The 12248-nt window shown below is 45.0% G+C and overlaps 1 protein-coding gene across 2 annotated transcripts in view; it reads right to left on the reverse strand.

The window, feature by feature from the left end:
• The window catches only part of LAMA5 (laminin subunit alpha 5), a 346280-nt gene that overhangs the window by 35904 nt on the left and 298128 nt on the right, over positions 1-12248 (reverse strand). For both annotated transcript variants that reach the window (XM_078651602.1, XM_078651601.1), the window contains exons 63-66: positions 7724-7880; positions 4942-5075; positions 3532-3694; positions 1182-1313 (exon numbers count right to left, since the gene is read on the reverse strand). In XM_078651602.1, coding sequence (XP_078507728.1) covers positions 1182-1313; positions 3532-3694; positions 4942-5075; positions 7724-7880 — 586 coding nt within the window. The remainder of the gene's footprint in view (positions 1-1181; positions 1314-3531; positions 3695-4941; positions 5076-7723; positions 7881-12248) is intronic.

A 12248-nucleotide genomic window follows, 5' to 3' on the forward strand; every position in this document is an offset into this window, starting at 1 on the left:
CACCACGTATTTATGTTCGGAAAAGAGGCATATATTTCAATAACAAAAAAGTGTTGGATTCAGCAAAGTAGGACAAAAAAGAAATCCAAAAAACACTGGCTGTGAGTTGCTATTATACAACACCAGAGACAGTGCTACAGATCTATTTTCATAAGCAATGATTTATACAATGTAAGCCCAGCTTCCCTCATGTTTGCTCTTTTACCTCAACTTCCTTCAAGGCAGGACATGATGCTGTAAAACGAAGACCAGGGTCTCAGATACTGTGAAATCGATTTAGGGGAAAAATTTGCTTAAGGCCACCTTCCATTCTGCCCAGCCCAAGGGTAGGTTTGTTACTGCTGCCCTGTCACAAAAAGACCATTAGCTTCACATCACTCGTGAGGCAGGTCTGAGACTGCTACCCCGTCACCTTGGGATCCTCAATTCCCCATCCGTGGTGCAGTTTGTTACTGCCACAGTGTCCCTGTAGGAGCTTCATTTCATACTTCTCTTGGGAAAGCGCTATTGTTGCTACCCAGTCATTGAAAGGCCTTTACTTTCACACCAGACATGGGACAAATCTGTTTCTGGTGTACGCTTGCTCTAAGACTCGGTTCTCAATGGCACAGATTTTAAACACTTTCAGCCAACTCACAAAGGTTGAAACAAGTGGGGATACATGACCGAAAGAGAGGCCCAGAAAATACAACTGATCTACAGTTCTGCATTTTCAGTAGACATTTATGCCCCAATTTTTGTCCTATAACATTTCAGAAATAGGCATTTTGCTTTATAGACCTTAGACCAAAATGCCAGGAAACAGCTGGATAGACCTGTGCACAGCGGTGTTCCCACAGTCACTTATTTCATTTAACTTCAATGCAGCCGAAAGAGAAGGGCACTTTGCGCAGCAGGGAACAAAACCACATTCGTGAACAAACCAGCCTAAATATTGCTTATGAAAAGGTGCCTTGGCTCATCTTTCAGAGAAGGTTGGTTTAGCAGATCACAGGTAAGCATTTGAATGAATACTTAAGAAAGAATAACCTGGCTTTCATATCCCACTTTACCACCAAGTAACAACACAGTTTGGGTTGTCATATATTTTGAAATATAACCAAGTCCCAGAACTTGGGGTGAAGTTATACACTGCATTATGACCGGGAAGGCCTCTAATGAGACTGCTGTGAATTTCTTACCAGTTTACTGGAGGCACTGCTGATTGGAACAGTAGATAGGTCAATGCTCGATTTAGCCTGTTGCAGCCCACTGCCAAAGTCATAGTAAAGCGCGGGTTTCCCATCTTGGACGGCCAAGCAGAGGTATTGCCCCTAGAGGAGTAGAAACACCAGGGTGAGTCAAGATCTTCCAGTGAGTGGATTCCAGCTACATCCAGAGAACCCACAGTTGATGGCTGCCCCCAAACCACTTGATATGATTCACAACATGCCTCACTTGGGCGCACCGAGAGCAGCGTAGTGTTTAACAAAGCCTGGTATCATCACACACAACAACCACGTGAACAACACAATAGAATAAAATATGCAGAATCCATACAAATCAATACCTGCGATGGGCTTGAAGGCGCGCTGCATTAGTAAAAAGAAGGAACAGCAATTAGATGGGAGAAAAGACTGAAAGGCAAAGAGGGTGATCCAGGGAGTTCTGTCGCTGCCGCAAACCCAATCCCTCAAAACACATGTTTGTACAAGAATTTGTAAAAGAGAGAAAATGTCAGAGGAAAAGGAACAGGAGAGCAGGGGGTTGGACAAGACAAGCCATCTAAAGGCTTCTTTGTCATAATGATAGTCAGCTAGGAATGCTCCTGGAAAGCCAGCCGGTGGTTCTAGAATAATACTACTCAATCTTGTAAATTTGCTTGCGTACTTATAACTGAAGGAATGTTTATACATTCATTTACGTACTGTAGGAACAGTGAGAGCAATATTTTACCCACAAACATGACCAATCAACACATTACTATGAGACTCCGGCCTCGGTCCCTTGCTCGACTCCTCTCACAGGAGTGGGTTGGATGGGTTCCATTCCACACCCTTTCAGAGCATTGGCAGTCATTTCAATCTATAATCAGTCTAACAAGTTAAATGTAAGTTTTGAAGTCCTGGTCTGAGAGGTTACTTGAGAAGGTGGCTGATAAAAGCATCACAAAGCTCCAGTACAGAAAGCCACATGAAGTGTTCAGAGAAGAGAAAAGGAATGGCCATCACGACCTGGGAAAACTTTGTGGGCACTACTCACACTCTGGATTCAGCGCTCTTGGAACAGGAAGTCAAAACATGATTCTGTGACCCAATCCTGCTACTACAGAGGCTGGCAGCATACATCTGTGCCAGTTGAATTGGTCTAATCTGCACTTGATTTTAGGAACGGAATAGCACAGACTTGAGAGGGCCCATGTGATACTGAGGAACGCAGGCTACGGAGTCCTCCAACCGAGCTCTAGTGACAGCCAACTGTACCGGGTTTATCCATCCTCAACTACAAGTCACAAAGTCCTATTTTAATGAGGCCCTTGTAAAAGAGGGATGACAATAGCCTTGCCTCTGAAAGGCATTAGCCAAACTTTTGGCTGCGTCAATGCTGAAAAGAAAAGGGAAAAAGTTGCTGCTGATGTGGAAGCAAATTGCACTAGTGACAGCTAACTGTCCTGGGTTTATCCATCCTCAACTACAAGTCACAAAGTCCTATTAATGAGGCCCTTGTAAAAGACGGATGACAATAGGCTTCGCCTTAACTTTTGGCTTCGCCAATGTTTGGTGCCAATGCTGAAAAGAAAAAAAAAGCTGCTGCCGATGCTGAAGTAAATCGCGAAATCATAAGAGCAACAAAAACCCCCATAAAGGAAGGGCATCAACTTGAGGACCTTTACACAATCATGCATCACCACGCATTGCACACATATGAGTCGACACATTTTTTCGATTTTTCTTTTTTTTTTACTCTGTGGTTGGCCCCCGCATGATGACATCTCATGTGAAAGTGTGCAATATAGCGCTGTGGTGGATTCTTTTACTTTACTGAAGAATGGGAGGGCCAGGGAGAAGGTGCGGGTGGGGTTGCAATACAGAGCGTAAGGGCATGGATTTAAAAGGGGAGGCAGTGCATGGTGGACTGAGCAAAAAAACACATGCAACTCCACTGAAATGCTTGAAGGAAAAGAAGACAGTAGGGTCTTGACTGCGAGCAGTGGACGCATGCGACTCACCGAATCAGTTGGATGGCAAAGTAGCTATGCTCAATGGGAGGCACACACAAAGAGGAAGGAATGCTTTTGAATAAGAAGCCAACAAAATAGAATTTCAAGAAAGCAAACCACTGATAAGGAATGGTATGATAATCCCATGGTAAGCATTAGTATTGTAGTCAATAGGTCTTTCGAGAACCGACATCTAAAGCTTTCGGTGGGCAAGACCTAACACTGTTGGGGGGTACCTCAGAAAAAACATACATGCATAGGGTCACAGAAATCAAGATCCCCCTATGTGCCTCCCCTGAAGCTACCCAATGACTGCCAGGGTGCATACTCACTTGAGACTCCAGAAAGAAGATTATTCCACTGTAAGACACCACTCGGACCTCCATTTCATACCGCTTTGTGAGCCCGGACTGAGTTCCCAGTTTAATTTCTGCATAGCCTGAGCCATCGAAGTATGACCCATCAGTTATCCATGGGTCGCTTGTAGACTTTGACCTTAGGAGACAAATCAGAAGCCAGGAATTAAAAAACATTCCATGTAATACAACCTGTGTACTGGGGTGTGCTTAAGAGACATATTTTACAAAGGCCACGCTAAGGTGCATCCTAGCTAGTGCGGTCTGAGTCCACTGACTGCTTAAAAAGATAACTGTCCTTATTTGGACCGGCGGAGTTTAGCAGACACCACTATGCTCAAGCTTCAAAACCCATGGCTGATGGATGGGTAGCCTTTCGATCTCCAAACCTCTCTTCCTCATACACTACAACCTCAATCCTATCCTTCCCAGGCCACAGCCCAAAGTATGACCTTGTACCAGCACTCTTTTACCCACTTTTGCATCTGTTAAGCAGACAGTGATGAATGAAGCATGCTAGAATACAGACATGTGCCATCAAACTGAACAGAAATAACAAACATTCTCTTTCTCAATCCAATAATACCAGAAACAGAAGGGTACGTGTTTGTTCGAAGACTAAACTAACCCAATGGGAACAGTTTTGGGGCCACAAGCTTGAACAAAAAGATGCTTCACACTTAACATGTACTAAGAGACACAATTAAACCTCTAAATATTTGTCTTCAGGGGGCATCCAGATTTTCAGACCAGGGTGAATTTCATACAGGCACTTCTCAATGCAGTTGTAGCTTCTATTATATTAGACTCTTGAAAGCGATGGATGAATAGATTTTCTCCAGATCTATGGAGTTCTTCTACAAGTTGTTACCGACCTGACGGCATCCCTAGCTAGGGTCTCCCGGAGTATGATCCTAGATTAACATCTCTCCAGATACAAGTGGTAGCTGGAGTACTCTGGTTCTTTAGATGAAGAGTGTGATTAAACAGGCAAGTGGTAAGGTGTCTTGCGTCCCTACGAAAAAGCAATTCATTACCTATTCATGCCTCGAAGGCGCGCCTTTTAGGATGATTTAAAATCTACCACTTGTAGGCTTAATGGGGCTACTTGCTATAAAGTCACTTGCATCGCGCCCAAAATAAGCCATGGGCTTGAATTAATACAAGAGGGTATGGCATCCTACACAGCTTTTAAAGCTACTGGCATTGGCGAAGTCAGGGAAAAACCATTCACCCCACAGTGGCAGCTGCTCATAGCCCTCAGCACTTTTGCTCCATTCACTGAATAGTGATCTTGTGATTATCTGGTGCAAATTGCACACAAGCCTCATATTTTAAAAAAGCACTTTATCCCTGGACATCATATCAACATTAATCTCATGTTACCTGCTGCAGGGCTTATCTCGGGATGTGTCCAGGTCAAAAGTCTCTTCGAAGTTGTACAAACTGATCACCTCTTCATTCAGCGTGTCCATTTCGATGCAGCCGATGAAGTTGGGAAAATTCAATGTGGCAGGAGGCTGACCCACAAGATGAGAAAAACACATAATGAAATACACTTTAAGTTCTGCCTTTGCCTGTACACACAGTCTATTAATTGTGCTGACCGCAAACATCTTATCTATTACATGCACAAATGAAAGGAGTCAGCAAACTCCTATTACTGTCACTACAAGTCCTGATTTATGACTTAAGCGCTGTACGCCCTTTCCAGTTCCAAAACCTTCAGAGCTTTCACCCAGGGTCAGTGGAAAGGGAAAAGCATTGACCGAAATAATATTCGATATTATACAGCATAGGATTCCTTGGGCACAAAGAGACACAAATGTTATTTCCTTCCCAGTGTCCTCCGCCAACACTCATAAATAAGAATGCAAACATTCACAATATAGATCATGAGAATGCAGCCCTGTGTCTCAACTCTAATTGGCTGTTGCCAACCAATCAGTGTGAAGCTGGGGTTCAGAACACTGAAAGAGAAAAAAAAAGCACAAAAAAAAAAAGAACACTGAAAGAATTTTGTGGTGACTGACAAATGGGAAATAAGGATGATGATGATGATGACGATGATGATGCATGTGATGGATAATGTATGAGGAATACCTGACTATGGCGGAGGAAACATGGATTTGGAAAAAAGAATGAGAATAAATGAGAAAGTGCTAAGGTATGATGAATAAGAGTAAGGAATGATGATAGAATGTAGTAAGGATGAGAAGTGAGGAAGGGGGATGAGGAGGAGGGCATGGTGAATGAGGGATGATGACTAGTAGGGATCCGAAATCAGCGATGTGAGACGTATGCACGAAACATGTGGAATGAGGGGTGGAGAGTTATATGATGGATGTGGTATGACGAGCAGAGATGAGAAATAAGTTAAGGGATTTGAGGGTTCATGGAGAAGGGTGATGGATGAAGATAAGGAGGGATGAGGGGTGACAAGTAAGGAACATGGAGTGATGGATTAGTGATAATGGCTAAGAAGTTAAGAGAAGTAAGGAATGAGGGAAGAATGAAAGGGAAGATGGATTGGGGTTAGGAATAGAGGATGAGGAGTGAAGGATGAAAGGTGAGAAGTAGGGATGAGAAGTGAAGGATAAGAAGTGAGAATTGCACGCTGAGAAGCAAGGCATGAGATGTGTGGATGAGAACAGAGAAATGAGGGCTGAGGAAGTCCTAAAATGGATGTTGAGGTCACAGGTGTTTGTGGAACACGAATGTTCACGTGCTGTTGTCGAGGATGCTCGTGCAGGGAATGAAGACACATTAAGGGCAGCTTATGCAGTACTGGGGCTTATCCCAGTCTAAATGGGGAGTAAATGGTGGTTGTTAGTGCACCATGCAAGTGGAAGTGTTCAAATAAATAAGTAGCAATCACTGGGATCAGTTAATGCTGCTGTGTTCTGTCTTTATAATTGTTTGGTGAAAAGTGAGATGGAGGCAGATACTGGGGTGTATGGTGGTGGGAGGATATGGGAGGAAGAGACTGGGGGTGATGGAGGGGGTTCCCCCGAGCATGTGTACGATCTATTCCACCCACAGCGAGCACCGTATTCTCACACTTTACCCTGAAGTCTCCCTGTACATAAAAGAAATAGTTCATCCCAGAGATGCGCTTCAGCAGATCCACCTGAAGGTGAACATTCTATAATCCAATTAGCTAATCGGATTTACAAACATCATAGAGGACATGTTTTCAAAACAAATACACAGTGGATACATTTCAACATAAAGCTACAAGAATAACACAAGGTCACCACAATGTGCTGCTTATTCACTAATAAGATGGCAGATACAATAATGAAAATTCACATCTTTGATTGCTGTAAAGCAACAGTGTCCAACGTTGGCCTGAACCAAGGCAGAATTTCAAGATAACCGATGACTAAGAAAACGATTCCCATTTAGATTCCATGTATTTAGATGTATCTGCATCATGTGGCTATCCTAAATGCCTTGCACAGTTCCTGTACTTGTGAATCAGTGCTGGATACCACTGATGGAGAGGTAAAGGAAGGGTTCTTTTAACAAACAACACCCAACAAAGGGAAATGCATGCAAAATGTGCCATGTAACTCAAGCTTATCATCCAGACATTCTGTGGCATAAAGTGCCTTTGTGGTACAAAAGGGGGTGGTGATGGACGGAGCATCTGAACCAATCAAGCACTCACACCCGGTCAACAGATCTGGGTTTAATCCATCACCGGTCTTTAGCCCACTCTGCCACCCCAGTTCAGACATGGCCATATGCAAATCAGTCTGAACCTGTGCCTCAGGGGAACAGTCCAGCCCGAACTGCCAAGCCATGCCTTCCCTGGACCGGAAACAAGCTTCCTAGGAACGGTTTCTGGCATTTCAGCTGTCTTCAGCCCAGCTTGCTTGAATCCAGTGGCAAAGTGAGAAAGGGACTCACGTCTGAGCATACCCTGCCAACTTATGGCGAACACAGTGGTACAAAAGGGGGTGGTGATGGACGGAACATCTGAACCAATCAAGCACTCACACCTAGCCTTTGACCAGTCTCCCCAGCACTTGCTTTTACTGTCATTACAAACACATGCACTACTTACCTTCTTCAGGTATGTCAAGCAGGCTCAAGATATTGGCCAAACACCAGCCCTCAATGTATTCCCTAGAAGAAGGCTCAAAGCAGAAAGCATTCTTACCACAAAGGTAGCAGGATAGCCACCCACGTAGAAGACCACCTGGCTGGGATTCAAGTTGAGCAGCCCCTGCTTGCCTTTGGATGTACCGTCTGCCTTTGTCTCGTGAAGATTCTGCTTCTTTTCCACAATCACAGACATGTGACCATACTGGAGTATCCTGCGTAGAGCACGGTGGACATTACAAGTCAGAGACGATAAGAGGAATGAAAATACAATGCAAGTAAGATGAGAAATGGCAAATAGTGAAAGGAGGAATGGGAAGCGAACTGGAGTAGAATTAAGCCAAGAATGGTGATTAATGCTCATCCTACACAAGTGTGGACATTGCCAAATGCAAGTATTATTCTGGTATAATAGAAAGAGCTTAATGTCCACGTCATTGGCATTTTCAACTCTTACTGCCATGTGCTTCTTGCCACCACATTTTATGTAAATCTAATTTTTAAGCAAGAATTGGCCTGGGAAGATTAATCTGCAGTGAGGGTATGAAGCATACTGCATCAAGGAATCTGCAGTAGGAATCTACAGCTTTATGCAATACAGCACATTTATTGTATTGTAATTGCATTTATATAGCGCTTATTATCCCTGACGAGGCGTCAAAGTGCTTTTTTCATGAGTAGCACGCTACTCCGGAACCCATAAAGGATTAATGGTGCTCCGGAATCCATAAAGGATTAGTGGTGAATTAGTATAGAGAGACATGAAGTAATTTGAGTGGTGGGCATTTTAGTCTGTTATTTGGATTGAGAGGGATAGAAGAGGGAAAAGGTTTGCATCTATATAGCACTTACTACCGCTGATGAGGTGTTGGGCGCTTTTCGGTGAGTAGCATGCTACTCCGGAACCCAAACAGGATTAGTGGGAATTAATATAGGGAAATACGCAATTAATTTGAGTGGTGGGCATGTTAGTCTGTTATTTGGATTGAAAAGGAATAGTGGAGGGATAAAAGAGGGAAGGGTGTAGATTTTTTTTCTGTTTTTTAGTTTATGGCCGTAGAATGGGGGTTGGGATGAGTAAAGTGGAGTGTTCATGCCACAATCTGACACACAAAAGAAGACTGCCATTCTTTATCCCAATAGTTTGTTCATAGATAACTGACTTTTTTCCCTAAGGAACATTCTAATCACTTACAAATCCTACAACTGAGTCAAAGGACCATTCTATCGGTCTGTACGCCATAGGCATAGTTGCATTCTTTGTCCTTTGCTTATTTTTGAGACCCTTGTAATAATAATTTATAGATAGTACGGTCTGCAGCCTTTAGTTATCACTGAGTAATATCAATCTTAAATATGTTTATAAGTTTACATTTGTGAACATTGTCCAGTAATGAATATGCTACTTACCAGTATGCATCTGTTCTTGGCATGTAGGGATGCTAACATTCATATCTTAGCATTAGATCGCCGCCTAGTGTTGGGTCCGGATGATCGCACATTGTTGTCCTGGAAGAGTCTTCGAAGTATCCTGAGATAGGTGGCTCCTCCCCTGGACTACAGTGCGCATGGGCATCGGCTCCATCCTCAGATTGTTTTTCGCCATTGTGGCAGAAGATGGAGTGAAAAGTGTAAAGGATGTCCATGCTAATGATTGAATACAATAGTATATCTGCAGCTGCGACAGGCACCGGGGAGGAGGGTGGGCGATATGAATGTTAGCAGCCCTACATGCCAAGAACAGATGCATACTGGTAAGTAGCATATTCAGTTCGAGGCATGTGGGCTGCTAAATTCATATCTTAGCATAGAATACATAGCAGTCCCTCCATCAGCGGCGGTTGCCCGTGCCAGCTGCAGAAACTTGAAAAAGTGTCTTGAGAACAGCCTGTCCTACAGCAGCTTGCTGCTTGGAATGTACATCAACACAGTAGTGTTTTGTAAAGGTATGTGGTGTAATCCACGTGGCTGCTCTGCAAATATCCTCTAAAGGAATGTTTCCTAGGAAAGCCATGGATGCCCCCAATTTGCGTGTGGAGTGCGCCCTTGGGGGTATCGTTAAAGTGCGCTTGGCCTTTTGATAACATATTTGGATGCACTTAACAATCCACCTGGCTATTCCTGCTTTGGAAATAGGGTTGCCTTTGTGTTGTGGTGAGAAGGCAACAAAAAGTTGTTTTGTTTTCCTAAAGTGTTGTGTTCTGTCAATGTAGTACATCAACGCCCTCCGTACGTCTAACGTATGGAGCATTCTTTCCGCCACCGTTTGTGGGTTTTGGAAGAATGCCGGTAAGTCAATAGTTTGGTTGAGATGAAACTGTGACACCACCTTCGGAAGGAATTTGGGGTTAGTACGTAGTACTACCCTATTTGGATGAATCTGAATGAATGGCTCTTGGATTGTGAGCGCTTGCAGCTCACTAACACGCCTTAGTGACGTAATAGCAATTAGGAAAGCCACTTTCCACGTTAGGAACTGGAGTTCACACGAGTGCAGTGGTTCAAATGGTGGTCCCATCAGTCTGGTGAGGACCACATTGAGGTTCCACACCGGAGCTGGCGGTGTTCTTGGGGGAATGACTCGTTTCAGACCTTCAAGGAAAGCTTTGATGGCCGGCACTCTGAAGACAGAGAGGTGCTGCCTATTCTGAAGATATGCTGCGATGGCGGATAGATGTATCCGAATGGAAGTGTACGCTAGATTGCACTTGTACAGATGTAGCAGATAACAAATGATGTTAGGGATAGATGCATCTAGCGGGGTGATGTCATTAGCCGTACAGTAAATGACAAAACGCTTCCATTTTGCAGCATAGCATGCTCTGGTAGTAGGCTTCCTTGCCTCCTTGATGATGTTCATGCATTCTGGAGGTAAGTTAAGGTATCCGAACTCTAGGACTTCAGGAGCCAGATCGCCAGGTTGAGCTGTTGCGGATCTGGATGCTGAATTTCTCCATGGTTCTGCGTCAAAAGTCTGGGCGTGAGGCGCAGTCTTTGATGCGGCACCACTGATTGTTCGAGGAACGTGGTGTACCATGCTTGGCGCGCCCACGTTGGAGCAACTAGGATGAGAGTCATCGCGTGCTGCCTTAGCTTTCTTGCCACCAGCGGTATCAGAGGGGCTGGCGGAAAAGCGTACGCAAATTTGCCTGACCAGTTCATCCATATCGCATTCCCCTGCGACTGTGGGTGAGGGAACCTGGCGGCAAAGTGTTGGCATTTTGCGTTTTCTTTTGTTGCAAACAGGTCTATCTCCGGATGACCCCACTGCTGGAAGTACGGGTGGAGTACAGATGGGTGTAACTCCCACTCGTGCATTTGATGGCTGTGTCTGCTGAGCAGATCCGCCATTAGATTGTCCTTGCCCGGGAGGTGTTCTGTCATGAGGAAGATGTTCCTCTGAATGGCCCACCGCCACATGCCCTGAGCCAGATGAGACAGCTGTGGCGAGTGGGTGCCCCCCTGCTTTTGAATGTAGTACATCGCGGTCATGTTGTCCGTCCGGACCAACACTACCTTGTTGCACAGATGTACAATGAAGGACTTGAGTGCCATGAAGATTGCCATCAGTTCCAGATAGTTGATGTGCATCTTCTGTTGCTGCGTCGTCCATAGTCCCTGCACAGTGTAATTGAGCAGATGAGCTCCCCATCCCTGGAGAGATGCGTCCGTTGTCAGGGTAATCTGTGGCACTGGCTCCTGGAACAGTCGGCCCTTGCAAAGGTTGTGTGGAGTCCACCAATGCAGAGAGTCGTATGCCCGACTGGTAACCAACACTAGGTCTGTTAATTGTCCCTGAGCCTGTGTCCACTGATTTGCTAAGCACTCCTGGAGCGGGCGCATATGTAGCCGTGCGTGAGGGACTATGAAGATGCAGGAGGCCATCATGCCTATCAACTGCATGAACACTCTCGCTGGAAGTGAGTGTTGTGATCTGAACTTTTGGATCAGAGACTGCATGCTGTCTATCCTGACTTGGTTTGGCTGAGCCATGGCCGTCAGGGTGTTGATCGTCGCACCTAGGAACTGCCGGACATGCGCCGGTTGAAGGTGCGACTTTGGGTAGTTCAACGAGAAACCTAGATCGTGAAGGAGGTGAATGGTAGTCGACATGTCCGCGGCACACTGTTGTTCTGACTTGGCTTGAACGAGCCAGTCGTCCAGGTAGGGGTAGACATGGATGCCCTGCCTCCTGAGGTGCGCCGCTACTGTCGCCAGACACTTTGTAAACACCCTTGGGGCTGTGGTGACTCCGAAGGGTAGGACTTTGAACTGATAATGTTTGCCTTGGATAGTGAACCTGAGGTATTTTCTGTGGGACGGGTGTAGTGGTATGTGGAAATAAGCATCCTTGAGGTCTAAGGTTGCTCAGAAGTCCCCCTGGTTTAATAAGGGAAGAATCTGTTGCAGTGTGAGCATATGGAAATGTTCTGACAGTATATACAGGTTTAGGGGACGTAGATCCAGAATGGGTCTGAGAGATCCGTCCTTCTTTGGGATAAGGAAGTACAGGGAATACACCCCTGTGCCTTCCTCCTCCACTGGCACGAGCTCGATTGCGCCTTTTTGCAGCATCACCACTA

The sequence above is a fragment of the Lissotriton helveticus genome, chromosome 7 (genome assembly GCF_964261635.1).
Source record: "Lissotriton helveticus chromosome 7, aLisHel1.1, whole genome shotgun sequence".
NCBI lineage: Eukaryota > Metazoa > Chordata > Amphibia > Caudata > Salamandridae > Lissotriton > Lissotriton helveticus.